The sequence below is a fragment of the Glycine max genome, chromosome 7 (assembly GCF_000004515.6).
Source record: "Glycine max cultivar Williams 82 chromosome 7, Glycine_max_v4.0, whole genome shotgun sequence".
NCBI classification, from domain to species: Eukaryota; Viridiplantae; Streptophyta; class Magnoliopsida; order Fabales; family Fabaceae; genus Glycine; species Glycine max.
This window is the reverse complement of record NC_038243.2, coordinates 19,046,713-19,067,699: the sequence shown is the minus strand read 5'-3', so window position 1 is coordinate 19,067,699 and position 20,987 is coordinate 19,046,713. Positions and strand designations below refer to the sequence as shown.

At 35.3% G+C, this 20,987-nt stretch overlaps 2 protein-coding genes and 1 pseudogene across 9 annotated transcripts; 1 reads left to right on the top strand and 2 right to left on the bottom strand.

Annotated features, from left to right (window-relative positions):
• On the top strand, positions 1-2,440 carry LOC100798224 (uncharacterized; annotated as a pseudogene).
• Positions 2,441-3,027: 587 nt separating this feature from the next.
• Positions 3,028-11,495, bottom strand: LOC100797693 (protein DETOXIFICATION 44, chloroplastic). 8 transcript variants are annotated; one of them, XM_006583610.3, is made up of 13 exons: positions 11,164-11,492; positions 10,430-10,554; positions 9,795-9,953; positions 9,533-9,666; positions 7,686-7,821; positions 6,755-6,851; positions 6,551-6,651; positions 5,741-5,904; positions 4,877-4,948; positions 4,651-4,767; positions 4,071-4,166; positions 3,820-3,963; positions 3,028-3,570 (listed from the first exon to the last, which is right to left on the bottom strand). In XM_006583610.3, the coding sequence occupies exons 1-12, from the start codon at positions 11,400-11,402 to the stop codon at positions 3,841-3,843; spliced, it is 1,563 nt and encodes a 520-aa protein (XP_006583673.1). In that variant the 5' UTR covers positions 11,403-11,492; the 3' UTR covers positions 3,028-3,570; positions 3,820-3,840. The 8 variants fall into 8 exon arrangements, with proteins under 8 accessions (XP_006583673.1, XP_040873021.1, XP_006583672.1 ...); XM_041017087.1 differs by having other exon boundaries at positions 3,845-3,963; positions 9,795-9,947; XM_006583609.3 differs by having other exon boundaries at positions 3,845-3,963; positions 11,164-11,491.
• A 2,856-nt stretch (positions 11,496-14,351) lies between these two features.
• LOC100795021 (receptor protein kinase-like protein ZAR1) lies at positions 14,352-19,504 on the bottom strand. The gene is made up of 2 exons (XM_003529132.5): positions 17,592-19,504; positions 14,352-15,391 (listed from the first exon to the last, which is right to left on the bottom strand). Exons 1-2 carry the CDS (start codon positions 19,078-19,080, stop codon positions 14,760-14,762), a joined length of 2,121 nt encoding a protein of 706 aa, XP_003529180.1. The 5' UTR covers positions 19,081-19,504; the 3' UTR covers positions 14,352-14,759.
• Between the last annotated feature and the right edge of the window lie 1,483 nt (positions 19,505-20,987).

The following is a 20,987-nucleotide window of genomic DNA, read 5'->3' as shown; positions in this document are numbered from 1 at the left end:
GCTTCCTGCGCGTTGCCACCATGAAACAAATCCCGCCACGTGTCACAACCCCAGCTGCTCATCAGCCTCTCCATTAGAATCTGAAAACGTGCCACGTCACCGTGCCTATCTAAACCCACCAAATTTCACATCTTCCCTCTTCCAAATGTAAATTGAACACTTCAACTTTTTCTTAAACAACAAGTCAAGCATGACGTTTTTACTGACCACATGCACACACATCCCAAACAAAACAGCCGCAAACTTAATAAAAAAATCCAAAACCTCTCTTAAACCCTCCCAACACAAATTTTGCAACCTAGCCACTTCACACATGACACAACATAAAAACAACAACAAGTAGGAACCAAACTACATGCTTCTTCAATAGCTAAAACGCATGAAGACTAATAACAACGTTTCTGGGTCAGTTACTCTCATCTCCATTTGAATCAATTTGCTACTCATTGTATTTGGATTTTATTCTATTTTGTTCATTTGATCCTTTCTCTTCTTTTGATGCTCCTCCTTATATTCAGTCAAATTTAATTTTCATGGATTGTCACACATGATAGTTTATGATTGATTGAATGACAATGTAAAAATTCTTTATAGTATCAATTCATGCACTATTTGTTCTAATCAATTTGTGGTTGCTGCATAAGCTTTGTTTTGTTATGCTTCCTTTATGTTTCTATATGTGATTGTGTTGAGTTTGAAAACTTAGCCAACGATTTATTGAAGAAAGTAAGTGCAAAGTTGACAAATGTTTTTGTTTATTTGTTGGTTTCGGAATGGCTGCAGAGAGAGGAAATCGCGGAAGAGACGCAGTGGTGAAAGTGATTCTGTGGAGGACACACTTGAAAAGTGGAAGGAGTACAACAGGCAGCAACAACTTGGCTCTAGAGAAAATGGGGTGGAAGTGATTCACAAAGTTCCTGCAAAAGGGTCGAGAAAAGGATGCATGAGAGGAAAGGGAGGGCCTCAGAACTCCGATTGCAAGTTCAGAGGTGTGAGGCAGAGGATTTGGGGTAAATGGGTTGCCGAGATTCGAGAACCTATCAATGGCAAGCTTGTTGGTGAGAAAGCAAATAGGCTTTGGCTTGGTACTTTCTCCACTGCACTTGAGGCTGCTCTTGCTTATGATGAAGCAGCTAAGGCCATGTATGGCCCTTGTGCCCGTTTGAATTTTCCCGAGCCAATAGACTCTAATGGATCATCATCTTCTAGTGGAAGTGATAAAAAATCACCAAGTGGTTCTTCGGAGAATGGTGGTGATGTTGCAATAGCTGAGGAGTTGGAGGTGAACCATCGTCGGTGTCATGAAGACAGACCAAGATTTTCTAAGGTTGGTGTCTTTGAGAAAGCAGAAGAGATGCCGGTTCTTTCTGTAGGTTGTGTGGCTGATGACTCAATAGAGGAGTTGAAGGAAATCAGTAATGGCTTTGAACAGTGTCAAACAAGTGAAGAATGTAAGGCAACATCTTTGAATGATGTTAAGTCTGAAGTACCGAGAGAAAATGAAGGAATAGAGAAAGAATTGGAGGAGGTTTTGAAAAACTCTGGCATAGGTGGAGAGGGTAGACACTTGCAGAAGGAGCCTATGGATATACCTATGAATACAAGAAGTAACTTTTGTAGCTCTTCTGCCTCTTCGGATGCTGCTACCATTCTGATAAAGAGTGAAGAAACAAGAGGAGAATCAGTTGAAACTTTGAACTCTTATGAGTTGAGCTGCAGCAACCATTGCCTTGGATATATGCATAATAATATGCTGCCAGATACCAATCCAAGACCAAATTCTGAGACATCTATTGCAAAGAAACATACTGAGTAAGTAATTTCTGAAATCCTGGGACTAAGTCACAACAAGCGCTTGAAGATTAGCCATAGTCAATCACCAAATGAGCAATATAGAAGAAGTGAACATTTTGATGAGATGAAAACTAGGCTTAAGGGTTTGGAATGCAAGCTGAGAGCACATTCTATTCATTACAAGAATCAGGCACCAATAGTAGGGGACTCCAATCATCCTTCTATGCAGGGAATTCATCTCTTTGGTGGTGGCACAGTTGGACCAATTGAAGGCATGTCCCAAGTTGAGGCTTTGAACAACATCAACACAAACAGAAATTCACTACCTGGATTCAGTTCTGGCCATGGTAGGAAGTTGTGTGATCTTTCTCAACAGCTGCACAAACTTGGTGGTTACCTTCCTGAGCAATGGAATAGTATGCAGTTTCCAGACTTGGATGCTGGTCATGATTATAGTTTCTTAAATCCTGATTATGATTTTGGCTTATATGAAGAACAGAAGTTACTTGATATATGCTTTCCACATGTAGGATCTTAGTATTATTAAAGGCTTACAGTGTTTGTTTTTCGCTTTGGTGGGGTTACTTATAGCATGTTTTTTTCCCCACCTTGGCTATTCAATAAGATATGTTTCTGTTCTCTTTCACTATAGAGACTTTGTAGTAAGGATTTTGTATTAAGTCATAAATTATAAATGTTGAAGAACTATGATGAATGGTGATTACCCCACTCCAAATGTTGATTACGCCATTCATATACGGCAGAATGCAATCGTTATCTTATTACAATATTAAACTGAAGTCCCACATACAATTTAGTTGCCACTTGCCACTAAGTTATTATTAATATTTGATATCTTAAAAGTGCATACTCTTTTAGTTTTTGGTACTGAGGCACATTTTTATTTTATTACAAAACTATTTTTCGATTTAGACAATAGTGGGATTCGTTTTTGCAGTATTTTTTTTAAATAAAAGGTTGAAATTATTTAAAATGATAATTATATTTTAATTAAAGAGAAAAAATCATTTAATTTTATACAATAGTTGAAATTATTGACCACTTAAATTTCAATAACTATCTACTTAAACCATTCCCTGATGTTGATTAATAAAAAAATAAGTAATAGTCAAAGACAAGTTAGCCAGAGGTAAGTGAAATCGTTAACAACAAATACCAGACTATAAATTACTGAATAAATAATGTTAATTGCGTTAAGATTAATGCTAACCATTAACGTAAAAAACTATTAAAAAATTGTAATTACTACACAGTACACACCTAACTAACTTGAATAGCTGCAATGGACAAGTCAGAGTACTTATTCTTACATGCATTGCAGCTACCTTTAGCAATGAAAATATACAAAATTGTGCAATTTCCTAATAAATACAAATTTCCAACAAAAAACAGAGGGTCAAAAAGACTACCCTCTAAGCTGTAGGCTGGTCATTCAATAATTTTCTCCCTCCCTGTTCTATTGGCCATTCAATCAATACTTGAATCAGCAAGATTTTGGCAATCGGTTAGCAGTAATTGGCTGCTACATTTCAATAATTTACTATAGTCCTGCAGTGATACTGGATTCTCTTTGCAGGAATTTAGTGCCCTCATATAAGAGAGCTCTTGAGAGAATCATTTTCTGATCATTCTGAAAATGGTTTTTTAACCTGAGGAGTGAATGTTGGAACTTCTGAGTACTGAATGCATGTTGGTCAATCTTCTGCTCCATCTCTATACCAGATTGTATCCCAAGGCCCACTTTTACTGCTCAACCTTAAGAAAACAAAAATATTAACTCAATATAAATCTTATGAAGAAAATTTTGATCATGTTATCCATAGAGTATCCTGCCCCTACCCAATAAAATACCGACATAAAAGAGAACAAATAACATGCGACTTGATGTCATGTTACATTCATCCAACATGTCCTGTATCATTTTGCCATTGTTCTTTGAGCTAGGATTTGAATGAGTACGACAATGGGTAATAATACACAAACATGAAGTTTCACAATTATCACCTTCCATATTAATTAAATACTTCACCTCCAAACTCCAGCTAGAACACGCAAAGCCATGAAAATAAACAATCCAGTCCAGACTCCAGGAAGCCCTACTGGAGCCGCCACCAGAAGGAAAGTTGAAGAAACTAGTCCAACTAGAACCTACCCATAACAAAAGCCAAAAGAAAAAAAAGAGCACGAAATAATGAGTTAAGAGGGAAAAATAATATGGAATGTTTAACTATCTTTCAACCATTGTAGGAACTTACCATCGAGTAAGCAGCATATCCAAAGTCTGATACCCCATAATAAATCCCATCAATAACAAATGCCAAAGCATTCACTGGTTGAGATCCAGCAACAAACTGCACATGTAAATAAATTTCAGATATTCCAATAGAGGTTACTATTTACACATGCTTCCACAGAAAGTATGGAGAACTGCACTTGCATATAATGAACATTTATTAGCCCTACTAAAAGGTTACCATGGCTTAAACACCCATCAAGCACAAAAATTCTGATACTATCCAAAAACATTAGCTTTCAATGTATTCATCCACATTAGAGGAAGGACAGACAGAAAAAAACAACATAAACAGACATCCAAATGAAATGCATTCTTCTACTTTCTTGAACGAACTCCTTTCCTGGTAAATGCACTATAATACTTTCAGACACATGAATTTTAATTTGGAGTTGGTACTCATGACTTAGACACTCAGACCCACTTCAGCACAGGCTGAGTGTCTGATTCTTAAAGTCAATCCAAGTCAACTAGGGAGTGGCATATAAAGCTTACAAAATGACAATAAAGGTAATTTTCTGCAAACAACTCTGATTTCTTACCCATATACCTGACCAAGCAACATCCAGAACTTCAGAATCTGTGCTAAATAAACTAGAAAACGCTCCAAACCCAAAGAATAAGATTATTGACAAAGTGATTCCTGCTCCTAAACCAATCTGTTTAACATGCAAAAGAGAGTAGGAGAAAAGAATTCTGGGTCAGTATAAGTTCCAATCTCACTAAATGAAGGTACGGGGAATGAAGAGAGCAATTTATGGTGACAACCTGTATCACTCTATATATAACAAGGCGTGCTTGCTCATAGTTTCCCAGGGAGTAATTACGGGCAAGAAGTGCCTGTAAAAGAAATGCCATTTTAACACGAAACAGTTCAGCCAAATTAATTTCAAAGACCTAATAATTTCGTAATAAGTTTGTTTCATATCTTCAAATAATATGAATTCCACTAATAATAGATCATATCATCTGTATCATTTGAAACAGCATGATACAGAGTCAATTCTTCCAATCTTCGCCAAATGTTTCTTTTTGGGCCACAAAGGATATGGTACAATGTTGGAATTCCAATTTCTTAGTTCTTACTAATACCATTTCAGTATCTTGGGAAATGGAAAAGTATCAGGCATATCATGTAAAATGGGATACCCCTGTTGGACGGGCCCACATTGCCTACCTCATTTCTTGGGATGCAACTTATATATTTATTGGTCAACTTCACTTAACATCAATTGGTTTTAAGAAGAAATTTAACATGGTATCAGAGCCCATAACTCATCTTGGTCAATCGCCTATTTTGGGGGGGTGTTGGAAGATCCCACATCGCCTACCTCAATTCTTGGGATGCAGCTTATATATTTAGTGGTCAACTTCACTTAATATCAATTGGTATTAAGATGAAAAATCTAACACCACCCAATTTGCATGATTTCATGGTCAGGGAAAGCCCTCAAGTGCTCACCATAATGCCATTTCATATTATAAAATTGCATTATTCTAAATTCATGCGATTTGGAAACTCGATGAGCTAAAGTGCCCATGAGATATGTATTGATCATTTAAACTGGTATAACCTTAGTATGCATCCAAACAAAATGCAATTTATACTCCAATGCAATATAATTATCTAACCTGACCAGCAAGCGCCAAAGCATCATTGAGCAAAGAAACCGACAACCAGACTTGCATGCAAATTTGATGGCCTGCCATAGGTATAGGGCCCTGCTGAGCTGCCACGGATGTTGACAGTGTCACAGTTATAAACACAGCCAAAGTCCTAGCAGAAACAAGACCACCTACAAAATGCAATAGTTAAATTAGTTATAAAGTAAAGATTAATCTGGCATTGCTCCTTAACTCGCATAATGTATTCTGTCTAGTCATAGAAGCAGTTAACCAAACAAAATATTTTCAAGTTAATGAAAATCATATTCCATTCTCAAAATACAATAACATATTATGAATAGAGGGAGGGGGGATGCTAGGGATGTCTTTAAAAACATTAGCTATTGGGACAGCTGGTTCAAGACACAGCAAAATCTAATTTGAATAAAAAAGTAAAATCTCTCCCAGAGTTTCTAGCAAAAGACAGAATTAAGAGCAAAATAATAAATAAATAAATAAAAACTTTAAGAACAAAATCAACAGAAACCAAGATGTTATGCAATCCACATAATCACACTAAGTTCATTAATTCTAAAGACAAGGTACAGTTGAGATACTCAGTTGAGTTAAATTTTCTATCCACAATCATGCACAGATGAAGCTGAATTTGCTATCCACAATCATGCATAGATGAATCTTGTCTAGGAAAATTTCAGTGACATACTGCAGAAACTAGTAATCATCTTTCCAATCAACTCAAATCATTTCATTATCATTACCAATTTTCATTGAAGGGAAGGGACAGCCAAAGCAACAATTCAACTTAATTGTGCGTACCGGATTTCAGATAGCTAAAAAATTTTCTCCCATCAAATTCGGAAGGGATTAGCAGCACTTTGTCACTCAATTTCCATAGCAGAATGAAAGCTATTAAATATCTGGTAAACACAAAGATAAATTCTGTTGAAAGCAGATCACATAAATTAAGGGATGTGTGCAGATTGCACAGATAATACTAAGTTTACCACATCATTGACGTACTCAGAGATAACGGTAGCAACTGCAGCACCACCAATGCCAAGACCAAAAAGAAATATCAATATTGGATCCAATATGGCATTAAGAAAGTTTCCCACACCTGGCATTCCAAGACAACCCTTCATTATTTACATCAAGAAAACCTAGACATGTACTCCTATTTTTCCACAAGTACACATCAACCCTAGCAGGGTTGCATGGAGCATTTTGCAAAGTATAAACATGTAAAAGCATGAAGCTGACAGCCCATAGAGCCAAATTGCAGTGAGAAAATATATAAACCATCACGGGAATCACAAATATAATTAGAAAGTAAACACTCACAAATTGCTAGAGGATCTGTTTGGTCAACTACACAGAAAAAGGTAAAATGAAAAACATGTGAACATTTGCTGGTAATAGCTATTTTCTTTGCCACATCCCAATTCATTTACTATTCTCTATTGTAACATTGTACTGTTCCAGTATTTCATATAGTAGTCCAAAAAGGGCCTTCACCATGAATTAAGATTGTTTAAATGATCCAATTGTCAAAAAAGTTAAAAACTTTTGCATCTTCCCGAAAAATATAAACTGTGGATAAATGACGTAGATTATAGTTTCAGTGATTAAGGCAATCATGCAATCCCCATTACATATTTACCAAGGATCATCTCTGAAAATGGAGATTTGTTTGTAATTTAAATTTAAAATTAAGAAAACTGTCTCTTTTCTTGATTCATAGAGGCATGTTAAAGTGTTAAACTGTTAGTTTCTTGTAAAAATTAAACTATTTCTAAGCTCAGTGTCATTTATAAATAAATAAATAAAAACTTCAAAATTGTTGCCAATTAAAATTTTTCAAAAGTACAGTTGGTAAATGAAATACTTAGTCACTAATTTTAATTGTATGTCACATAAGAGTAGGGAGAGAGTAAGCTGCTGAAATACTTGCCAACAGCATATAGAGGTGTCTTTGTATCCAAAAATCCACGAAAGGTGCCTTGTGCAGCTAATGCGAGCACAATTGCTGGAGCACCAAAGGCCCTCAATGTAAGAAACTGCTCAGCAGGTCCACGCATCGGAGAATCCTAAACAGCATATAAACGGAATAAATGATGTATACAAATTTATACAAGTAAAATCCAATTATATAAAACCAAGTACCCATGAAGACAAGCCAAAAATGCTTTTCTTTTTTACATTTTATGACCCCTAAAACAACAAAAAAGGAACAAAATACCAAGATATAAGAATTTCCTCGCTACACATACCAGAAGACTGGTAGCTGATGAATACAAAGGAAAAATGTACATTTATAATTTTATATTAACATTGATTGTTAATATGTTTATCAAAACTCAAATCATGTATAATATTAATTGTTAGGCTACAAATACACAATGTCATTGGTGTTTAAAATTCTCTAAATCTTTTTGCAGATGATATAATTTTGATTAAGGAATCAAGGGAAGCAGTTATTGAACTCCAGAGACTGACTTTGGAAAAAAGGGTTTTTGCTCAAGTCAAAGTAAAATAGAATAATGCTACAATTGTAGGTAGAAACATGAGGAACATTACTTGGAAGTAAAAATGGGAGATGTCATACCATACTCCACAAGTTTTTATGTTTAAAAATCTGGGATCAGTAATACAAAATGATGGAGAAATTGATGAGGATCTCACATACAATATACAAGTGGGATGGCTAACATGGAGAAAAAGGCATCGGGGGTGATTTATAATCACAATGTATCTATCAAACTCAAAGACAAGTTTTATCGTATTGTTATACACCCCGATTATACAATATGGTAGTGAATTCTAAGCTTTAAAGGATGAGAGAGAAATGCGGGAGTAGCAAAAATGAGAATGTGAAGATGGCAGTGTGGCCACACAAGAAAGGACAAGATACGAAATAATTATATACAAGATAGATTGGTGTAGTACCGATTGAGGAAAAGATGACAAAAAATTAAGGTGGTTTAGACATGTAAAAAGAAGGCCATGGGAGGCACCAATGAGAAGAGTAGGTTGCATGACTTTTAGTCTAATGAAAAGGAGAAGAGAGAGACCAAGAAGGACTGTGCAGGAAGTTATCAAGGGAGATCTCATGATAAACAATATTCTTGAAACTTTGGCTTTTAACCAAACCAAATGACGTCTTATGAATAATGATTTATGCAGCCGACCTTACCTAGTGGGGTAAGGCTTTGTTGTTGTTCTTGTTCTTGTTACAAAACACATAGGAGCCATCCCGAACACATTTCATATACCAATTAAAAGCTATATTAATATACCAATTAAAAGCTATATTAAAACAAAGCAAGTCTACATCTGAATACTTTTTTCCCCACATTTCAGATGATTCATTAAAATTATACACCACTATCGAGCATCAAATAACCGAGTAAGAAAAAATATCATTTGCAATTATGAAACGTAGAACAGACTTATAAGAAATTAATTACAAGTTCACAAGCAAACCTCATAATTAAGTTCAAAAAATTAGCAGAACCAGAAATATTACTTTCAATTTAAATTTTTCATGATAGAATTATCTTGCTGCACGAAGAGGTTGTCCAAAGAGGCAAAAACATTTAAACCTAAACCTGAATAAAGTTTGCTTCTACTAGCGTTCGCAACTAATGTTTATTTTTTGTTTTCCTTTTCTTTGTGTTAAGTGGATGGGATTATCTAGCCTGGCAAAGTACAGAGTCGGAAGAAATTATAACATAAAGTAATGTAAAATCACTTATATGAGAAGATGTATGAATCAATAATTAGCCAAGTATGACATACAGCAGGTATACCCATGATATTCATAAGAATGCCAGAGCCAAGCGTAAGCACCACAGTTTCAGCAATTCCAAGAGTTGCAGCAAGTGCTAAAGAAGTTGATACTGAAGGAAGGAGCTTCTTGCTTTGGTCCTTTCCTGAGAAATCATGACCCACATGAGATAAAAATTATTTGTATATACATCTGAAAAAGGAAAATCTGTGACCATGTCAAGCAAATGTACACATCCTACTGAAACTGTGATACCTTAGTTGAAAAACATACCATTTTCATCACTCAGAATGGACTCTTCCTCCTTCCTAATCAGTGCCTGCTCCTCCGCAACAAAGGATGTAGTAACATTAAGTAAAGGAACATTGAATGCTTTTGACACTAGATTAAACACAGAAGCTGAAACCCCAACTGCAGCCAATTCAACTGCCCCTGCATAGAGAAATCTGATTAAGGGAGAATTCTCTATTCAACAGCAATCATTTATCAATACAAGTCAAAACAAACAGAACCAGAGAAAAGCCAACACTTATTAACACGATTAGAAGGTATGTTTGGTTTCAGAAACCATTTTGTGTAATAGTTATTACAAATTGACATATTGTTTTTACTTTATTTCCTGTTTTCAAAGATTTGTATAAGAAATGACAAAAATAACAATTCTATTGTTTTCATCTTTTCTTGCATAAATATTTTAAACGGAAAAGAAAAACAATGTGGCATTTTGTAAATTTGTAATTAATAGCTAAAAATGAAAACAGAAAAAACATTTTCTCTAACAAAACAAACCCTTTTAGCTTTCGAATTCAGAATAAAATGCTGCAGTCAACTAACTAACTAACTATTCTTTCTTATTTCTCCAAGTTAAATTAAAACTCAGATCCTAAATTTGACTTCCATAGAAGTACCTATATGGCCAACGAACGCTGTGTCAATCAATGAGGCAATAGGATCAGCCGCCAAAGCCAAAGCAGCAGGCAGAGCAATGAGCACTATCTCCATCCCAAGTTCATCAAATTTAAACCAGCCATTACTGTTAGTGGCCCAATAGACAAACTTCAGAGTAAATCAATATGCATAAAATTAAATTCAAACAAAGCATCAACGACAAATTCATCAAATTTAAGCCGCCCATTTCATTTCAAAGCCCAAGATTCAACCTCCAAAACCCCAATAATAAACAAACAAACAAATAAAAACTCTTAAATCAATACAACATCCAATTTACGGCTAAAATTAAACTCAAACCTCAAAACAAAGCATAGACAACCAATTCATCAAATTTAAGCCACCCAATTCTGCCCAAAACCCAAGAAACAAACTTCAAAACCCCACTTTACAAATAAATAGATTAAAAAGTTCAATTTCCATTCTCCGTATATTGAAACAATATACACTATCAATCAATTATAAATCACTCTACATATGAATTTTAAAGTAGTTGCTATAAAACTCAACAATCTTACCATTCATAAAAATCTACAATTGGATGATTAGATGGCAGGGCATTTAAATTAAATTCTAACGAAGAAAAAAACACTTGAAGTCCACTTCAAAATTTAACACAAAAAAAAAAGCATACCAAAAAGAAAAAGGAAATAATAAATTCAAGAAGTAAGTCGGAACTTTAATGAAATAGTACCTGAAATGACGAAGCAGCGAAGAAGAGGAATTATATGGTGGTTTAGGGGAAGAGGGTTGGAGGGACGGAGTTTCAACAGAATCATTATTGGCATTGTTGTTTTGCGAAGAAGCTTTGGGTGGAACTCGAACTCGAGCACGAAAACGAGCGAAGCAATGAGGCTTTGTGAGAGGTTTCAGCGTTGGGGATTTCAGAGAGTGTGTGCAGAGAAAAGAGGTAGTAGAGAGAGAAGACGCCATTCTCAATTTCGAGCTTCAGAATCAGATATGAATCTTGAGAGTGGAATTTATGGAAATGCCAAACGAAGCATAACCATATCTTCCATTTTTATTTTGTTTCTGAATTCAACGGTTGTATCAATTTATGGTCAGAAATAATTTTTTATTAAAATAAGTTTTTTTTATAAATATTGAAATGTTTAAAATAACAGTAAAATGAGATTGAATATCTGAAATTCAGTCTCGAATTAAAATATCACATATTTATCTTTTAAATAAAAAAAATATACTCAAAATTTCACAAATACAAATTCTTAATATTTTTATATTTATAAGAACAAATTCATTTTTAAGGATAATTTACAAATATCTTGGTTGGTGGGGGCACAACAACTGGGTTTGCATAGAACTTAGAACATAGTACTACTACTATATGTAGTCGTATTTTTTGGTAGTATTTGCTAATTCTGTTCGGGCTTCATACTATTAGGTTATTATTTTAGCACGTGATTGCATCAGATTAGTATTTATTTTTATATAATTAAAATTTATAATAAAACGTTTTTAAATATAAATTATATTTTATAATAATTAAATATTTTAAATTTATATTATATTACAAAGACATTTTTAATTCTACTTCAAAATACACTCTTAAAAAAATTTAGCCGCATGTTCTTTTAAGAAGTACAATAGTACAACTTTACTAGATGTACTGCATTCTTTCATTTTATTTTTTGGCAAATTGGTTTTAAAAGAAGTAAAACATTTAAAGTGGTTTATATTTAATAAAAATATTTAAAAGCAAGTCTAGAAAAATTATTTTTTTAAAAAAATATATAATTATTGTTAAAATGTAAATATAGATATTTTTTTAAAATTTATGAGTCACATACTTAGAATCAATTTTACTTAATTTTTAGTTAACAATTTCCATTTCTCTCACCATTAAGTGTACTCACTGCAAGCCTAAAAAAAGTTTACTAACTTCATAAAAATAATTTTGAGAATCTAAGTAATGTAAGTAAATACAATCTTTAACTCGTGAATTAAGTCAGTAATGTTACACATTGAATATTTTGATCGAGTCAAAGATCAGGCACTCTCTCCCAATGCCAAGCGCTGGACTGGACTAGACACCATCTTCAACGCTGTAAAGTGATTTCTAAATTGTTATTCATAGTTACAGTGATAATGTTAGATAAATATTTACAGGTTGAATCCTAACTCATAAGTTGATGGATTTTTTTTCATATATATCATTGATGAATTGATTCTCAAAATTGATTTTGAATTGAAGCATTTGATCTATCATGTTTAAATGCAACATGCGAACTCAAGTCCAACTGCGTTCAGTATGCTCATCTTGGATTCAATCTGCAATCCTCTTTCAATCAATGCTTATTGATCTAAGCGGCAAGGAGAGTTTGATTCCTCTTGAATAAGTGTATAAATAAAGAAAAATAAATGTAAAACGAACTCTGATCTCTTTAGTTGTATACCACCTGATCAAGTATAAATCGAACCAAGGTACACCCTAGTAAGTTTGGATTCAAGTTTTTCAAGACTTCAAGATAAGCTCAAACTGAATTTCCCAAGCAGGGAACTACGTATAATTTTGGGACATCATACTTATGTATGTTTGAGGGCGAGCCCTGGTGCAGCGGTAAAATTGTGCCTTGGTGATTTGTTGGTCATGAGTTCGAATCCGGAAACAGCCTCTTTGCATATGCAAGGGTAAGGCCACGTACAAAGAATTTATTAAGTCCATAATTTATTTTTAATATATTTTCATATGCGTTGATTTTACATTGAAAAAGAATTTATAATTGATTCTGGATCCAAAATCAATTTTATGTTGGAGTAATTTTAAGTAGCTTATGTGGTAAATCTAAAATTTTGTACTGAATTTTACTCTTAACTTTAAACATTCAAATATCAACTTCAAAATCAATTTCCTTTAAAATCAACTTTATCAACATCCATCCAAACACATGCTTGATAACAAGGTGGAATGGATGAATTTGGTCCTATTTCATCTTTAGACATAATAGAGGACTCTAAGCTAACTTAGACAGGCCAAAAGTAGGATTAAGTTGTGAAAAATAGAAAGGGAAATATGTCAATCCAATTTAATTTGCTAAAGAAAATAGGTTTAGAATAAATTTATTTTGAAAGCAAGTTGAAAATTTTAACCTAACTCAACCATAGAAGACAATTTACAGGTTAAATTAACCTGCCATAACTTTTTTTAAGATCAATGTTAATTGTTAATTTATTAATTTTTGTTAGTGAAAAAAATTCAAACCCACAACCTTTTTTTTTCTTTCTTTCTTAATTATCATGAAAACAACCTTATAACTTCATATGTGAAAGAAATTAAACCTAAGATTTTTTTGTCAAGATTCTTTTTATAGCATGTTAAGAAATTCTTCTATTGTAATACATAAGAATAAGTATTATCTTAGTACTTGTTATAAAATATATTAAGCTTAAATATTATTTTAATCCTTGAATGTATTTCTTTTAAATCCTGAAATTTAAAAATATATTTTTAGTCTCTAAATTTTGAAAATTACATTCTTTAGTCCCTAATATAATATAGATACTTTGTGACGATTTTAAAAAAAAATTGTCACGATGTGCTTAAAAATCGTCACAAAATATTAATTTATTATGTCAAAGACTGAAAAAATAATTAACAAAATTCAGAGACTAAAAAGAATTTTTAAATTTTAGGGATTAAAAAGACAAACCTCCAAATTGGACTAAATCAGTAATTAAGTCAATATATTATTAGATTAAATTAAAAGTTTAGTCTCCATACTTGTTATTTTAGTACCTGTTATAAAAAGTTCAATCTCTATACATCGGCAAATGGCAAGAACTAGTTTGCAAATTTGTGAGCACCGGCAATCTTTAGAACACTGAAGAAGAAGAATGTGAAACTGAGTTGTCATTCACAACGGGGAAGAGAAATAATTTTATTATGCACAAGATTGCATCTGAACTTGCCAACCCAAGTAATAACAAGTGATATTCTGAAATTATTCTAATCAGATGAGTTGAAATGAGATCAAAACAAAATTTAAATACATCTATCAACTTCCTTGATTTGCACAAAAAAGAATGGAAGATGGGGTGAGACCTGTGATGGGGATAGCCGTCAAAAAATTGCTTTAACTTCAAAACATAGAAGGGCCTGAAGGCGTAGTTGGAGATGGAAAAGTATTTGCAATTCCATCTTGATGCCCCCACAAGAAAATCTTCCAAGTGCTACCACATAAAATGCATTATGGAGCTGCAATCCATCTTCCTTGAGTGTCATTGAAATTCCAGTCTCAGGTGCACTTTCAGCTGGTAAACATTAGAACACTATTATCCAATTCTTTCAAGATTTTCGGAGACAGTTTTCATTCTAGGCCTGACTTCAGGGTCTCCCTCAGTGCATTGTAGTGCTACATGAAACGCAGCTAGTACCTCTTTTTTGGCATGCACTTCATGGAGCATCGACGGATCAACAATTTCAGATAATGGACTTTCTTGTTCAAACCCTTTCCTAACCCATCTCACCAAGTCAGGGACTTCCATGGAAGTTGATGCAGCCAGAGAAGAATCCGGGGACTTCCCAGTAAGCAATTCAAGTAATACAACTCCAAATGAATACACATCCCACTTCTGAGTGGGTCTGCAACCTGGAACTCGCGCCTCAGGGGCTTTGTAATTGTTAGTTCGCTCTGTTTGTGATGGCTTCAAGTAAGGAAGAGATCCTCCCATAAAGCCACCAGAGGAGGGGTTGTTGCCTGTTATACTGATCAGTCTGTTTAGGCCAAAATCAGAAATATGGGGTTGGAAGTCAGTGTCGAGAAGGAGGTTGGAGGGTTTAATGTCACCATGAACAAATTTTCTTGGACTGCATTCATGGAGATAGGCCAAACCCCTGGCTGCTCCTTTGATGATTTTCAGCCTGGTTGACCATGAAAGATTCGGGGATGGTTGACCATTTCTCCCTGCACAAATAATTAGGATTAAATATGAACTAATTTTAGCTGAAAAAATTTATTGGGAAAATCTTGTATAGAATGCAAAAACAGATCACAAGTTATTTTTTGTTGCAATTATAAATCTATGCTGTTGACTCAAAAAGGATTTTATACAAAATTCATAATAGAATGACATACTTTTCTAGATAATTTCAAATATAAGCACTATGGTTCGGCCTAGTGGTGAGACATTTAAATAGTTTGCATGAAGTTTTAAATTCAAAGCTCAGTATCCCTACTGTACACAAAAAGAAAAATCAAATATAATATCTGAAAGGGACCGGGTTTAATCAAGCAACCGTGAAGCTAGAAGAGACAGCTTCAAAAGTAAGAAAGTTTAGCCAAAAGAAAAATAATGGAACAAGGAAAAGTAAAGTTTTCCAATGGAGTCTAAGAAAAGGAATTTCAACTACAATAAACAAAAAACTAGAAGTTCAACTTTAGCTGAAAGAAATAAAGGCAAAAATGTGGCACAAACTCAAACAAAAGACTCTGAACAAAGCCTACTTTAAGAGATACTGTTAGTGTTACGGAGTGTGTGATAACTGATAAACTGGAAATATACGAAATAGTAAAGGAGATCCAAACAACTAAAATGAAATTAAAGTCAAAACAGACACAGACACAGCACTTGGGAAATGAATTGGAACTGTGAAAGAGCAACTTTTCCACCTAAAGTTTTTGGTTTGTTAAGTGACCCATGTGCAGCAAATGAGCTAAAAGTCTAGAAGCTCATGGTCCCCAACGTGAGGATCATTGCCATCACATTTCCCAGACACATGGTGAATGTCTTACTTTCTCGTCGGATGTCCCCAAAGAGAGGTCATTAACATTAGCACTGTTGTCTCACCAAACAATTTATTGGATCCAACGCCCCTTGGCAATAATTAATAAACATCTAACTGAAGTGCTGACCTAGCCACACTCACACCTCAAATTAAATTAGATATAATGTCATTTCTTTATTTCTACCAAGACAAGTTAAAATTTAATGTTGCACATTTGCACCAGTTAACCTACCACTTTGGTCCCACTGTCCCACAAATCTATAAAACAGAAACGACAATTCTATTATTCTAGCAAAAACAATCGCACACACAGAATGAAGACAACAGAAAAACACAGAACTCCAAACTCAATTTCTTTCACGTTTCCCTGCAAGTAAAACTAGCATATTCTAGCATCACGTCTTTTAAGAAACATGTTAAATTTATATTGATAACAATCCTTTCTAGGAAGGACAATTTTTTTTTATTCTGGCTGAATTAAAAAGGACAATAATTAATTTAAAATCAGTGAACGCACAGAACATAACATTCTGATAGAACCTAGTTTGCGCAGTTAAAATGGCTCTTTGAACTCATTATAACCAGAAAATGAAGGGGGGAAAACTTATAATAAGTTCAGGGTAATATAAACTCAACCATATTGCAAATCATTTATAAAAGAAATATTCTAAGCATCGGGAAAAAAAAAATATACACGATGGCTAATAGAGCCTAAAGTTGATAATACAGTAAGCTAGTTTTGAACAAGACGTTATCATCAGTCTAATTAATGTTAATACTACATTAAATATTTTCTTTAAAAATAATTATTGCTCATTAAATTATTTGAATTTTTTTAAAGACAATTATTTGAATTTATGCAAAACATTAATACTAACTTTTGTAAAAAAAAAATGTTGGGATGTGCCAGTAATGCTGGAATGGTTAGATGGTCAGACTCAGACCTTTATTAATTACTACTTTATTTTTTTTATAAAAAAAAAAGCAGCATTGATAAAAATAAAAATAAAAATAACAAACCATTCATTTGACTGACATAATCAAACCCGATAAAAATTGAGCATTGTATAACAACCTCCTAAAATGTTTAAATTACTTACGTTGCCTAAGATCCAAATTTCAGCCAACTATTATCAGCTATCATTATTATTCTTTCTTTTTGTTACTGTTATTGTGCAACACTAAATTAGTAGCCATCACTTTTTTGTGGGAATAATCATCCCTGTACTCAAAAGCATGTTAGTATGTTATGGATGGTGAGAGTAAAAATGCCCCAACCCCATTAATCACTGATGCAACAAATTAACAAAATCAATGACCCAAAACCAAAGGCAAAAATGAAAAACATGAACAGAATGTGAAAGAAAGAACTGACTAACCTCTAAGGGCAGTGGCCAAATTGCCATTGGAGATGAAATCACTGATCAAAAGCTTCTCATCAGGAGCCCAATAATATGCTCTCAACTTCACAATGTTGGGATGCTTCACTTTGCCAATGGCTTGAACCTCAGCAGCAAACTCCTTATACCTCTGTTCTCCACCTTCCCCCAATCTCCTCACAGCCACAGGCACCCCATTCCCCAGCACCACCTTATACACAATCCCCAACCCACTCTTCCCCAACACATAAGCAGAAGCCCTCAACAACTCATCAAGCTCAAAGTTGAAACCCTTATCAATGGCCACCAAGTCTCCTTCCCCCCTCCCACCCTCTCCCTCTTCCTTCTCCCCCTCCTCCACCTCAGAATCATCACTCTTCACCCCATTACACCAACAACACAAACTCAACTTCTCACTCTCCCCACCAAACTTCCTCTTCAAACTGCAACTACACCCATTGGACTTGCCCTTCCTCTTCCAATAAACATAAACCACCACAAGCCCAATCAAGGCCACCCCGGCGGCATCCGCCACCGAGATCAAAATAATCAAACCAGGGCTAAGTCCCTTCGCAGACCGGTGCGCCGGCCTTCGTGAACCAGGGCTGAGCCCCGGTTCGCTCGGCGCCGAACCTGTGCAGGGTTTCTGCAGAGGAAACCCGCACAGGTTCGGGTTGTTGAGGAAAGCGGTGGGGCCCTGGTTCGAAAAAGACCCCATTTGGGGAATCTCACCGCTCAAATCATTGTTCCGAAGATCGAAGCTCACGGCAACAGGCAAGTTCCCTAGAGATTTAGGGATTTTACCAGACAAGTGGTTGAAAGAGAGGTTGAGGGTTCCGGTTAGGGTTTTGAGCTCACCGAGCTTGTCCGGGATCGAACCTTCTAGAAGGTTCGATGATAGATCGAGCTGGACTAGGCTTTTCAGCTCCGGCCACGGACTCGCCGGAATCTCGCCGGAGAATTTGTTCCGGGCGAGGATTAGCCGCTGGAGGTTGGAGCATTTTCGGAGCGTATCGGGGATGGCACCGGAGAGGGCGTTGTCGGAGAGGTCGAGGTTTTCGAGGCGGGGGAGGGTGCAGACGGAGGGAGGGAGGTTGCCGGAGAGGTTGTTGCCGTGGAGGAAGACGCTGTGGAGCGCGGTGGCATTGAAGAGCTGCGCCGGGATGGCGCCGCGGAGGGCGTTGGTGTGGAGGTTGAGGCGGCGGAGGTAGAGGAGGGTGCCGAGCTCCGACGGGAGGTAGCCGCGGAGGCCCTTGCCGGAGAGCGCCAGGCCGACGACACGCGGCTCCGGGAGCCCGGAGATGTTCGCGCACGTGACGCCGGACCACCGGCACGGCGTGGCGTCGGCGTCGTTCCAGTCGGAGAACGCGGCAGCGCCGGGGGCGTCCACGGCGGACTTCAGAGTGAGAAGCGCGATGCCGTCGGAGGAGAGAGAAACGGCGGGATGAAAAAAGAAGTAGAGAAGAAAGATGAAAAAAGTAACGGTCATTTAGAATGAATGATAATACGGCACCGTTTTGGAAGACGAAGAAAAATACCACGGTGCGTTTTGTGCAGTGTTGTGACTTGTGAGAGTGAAAGTGCAGGAAATGGTTTAGTTGAGGCGTAAGAAAGAAAGTAGCTGTATTTATGAGAGAAGAGAAATGTAGAGTTTGGGAGAGGACCAGATTTTAATTTTGTGGGGTCCAATTCCCGCCAAAAAAAAGAAAAAAGAAAACAAACCAAAGAAAGAGAGGACTTGGTAACGGAAAGAGTGTAGTGAAGTGAAATGAAAGAGATAGAGAGAATCTTGTTTGATCCATTTGATTACAGCTTGGGATTATTAGATCATTGGATTTGGAATTTGTTTCAGTTGGTTGTGTTGTTGTTGAAATGAGGTTGATGATTCAACTGAGTAGCTTGCATCGTGGGGTCTTAATGATTCGTTTTTTTTATTGTTAAAAATATATAACAATAAAGAAAGACAAGTTTTTATTCCACACGAAACTTGTGTTGAGTTGAGTCTTAGTGCATGTGAAAATTTTTATTCTTGAAAGTTCTTATTTGTTTCTATTGTGTTTGCTTTTGTGCACTTTTTTTAACCATTTTGTGCATCATAGTTGAATATAACCTTAAAGAGAAGATAATATTGCACAACTTAAGTCCATGAGCAAATACATTTTGTATTTCATGTGTTTCTTATATCTATTTCCACGAAGTCAACTTTTCTTGTTAGTTTATGAGCAAGTTTTTATAATTTATATTTCATGTGTAGTTTCATATTTAGCAATTTATCTACTTCAACGAAGTCAACTTTTCTGTTGAATTATTGAATTTATTCAGTTTGTCACCCCCGAAAAAGAACCTGAATAATCTATTTTCTTGTTAATTCATGAATTTTACTGCTGTTAATAATACTGGTAGATGTATTGGACAAGTATTAATCCCACGTCATTATTATCTCTTGATGCCATCATGAGTTCTTGCTGTCATGAAATTTCGCAAAACTTGGGGACTTCAACCAAACACCATTCGGTCACGTTCATAATGGCATGGTTACACCTGCATTATACACTAGTTTGTACTACTTCATATTCCATTTCAAATTACAGTATAATGTTCCTTCTCTTTAATTGGGTACAACAGAAAGAACCAGCTTTTGCCGTAATCATTTATTCTTTGAACGAAACTATACGTGATAATTGCATCTACTTCTCAATCATGCAAAACAAACTTAGAAGCTAACATATATAGCCACACGAACTATAATGCAATTTGTTTTTAGTATTTCTTGTGCGTATAATTTCGGGAATGATTTCTATGGGCAAAAGATGAGGGAACTTTATGCATGCCAAATGATATCTTACCCTATTTCAAAAGGAAGACAGCTTAAATTCGCTCCTAAAGAATCATTAGTTACACTTTGAGAAAGAAAATAAATTAATAAAAACGCTTTGCTTTGTGGTCAAGGGATATAGTTGGTACCAAATGAATTCCAACTACACAAATTAACTCCAACAGTTAGATCAGGAGCATAGGTCCCGCACCTTAATAAATGAACTTAACAGAAAACTTAAACGGTTTTCTTCTCATTAAACAGAGTAGTTCTGAAGTATTCGGTCCATTCATCTATGTGAGAGTTTTGCCTTTTATTGTCATTTTTAACAACTTCCACTAGTATTTGAGCATGAACAACCCAACCAAAATTAAAATCAAGTGTTTTGATATGAACATAATTCATATTTTAAAGTAAACAAACAAACATACTTTATAAATTGACAAGGTCCCAGCATCTAAGTTTGTAAATGGTTCTACTTTAATTATTTTCGGCTACTTGAATTTATTTTTTTGTTTGCATCATTAAAGCATTTGTGAGATGCAGTGTTATTGGGGACATTAACCCAGAGCCAAAAACTT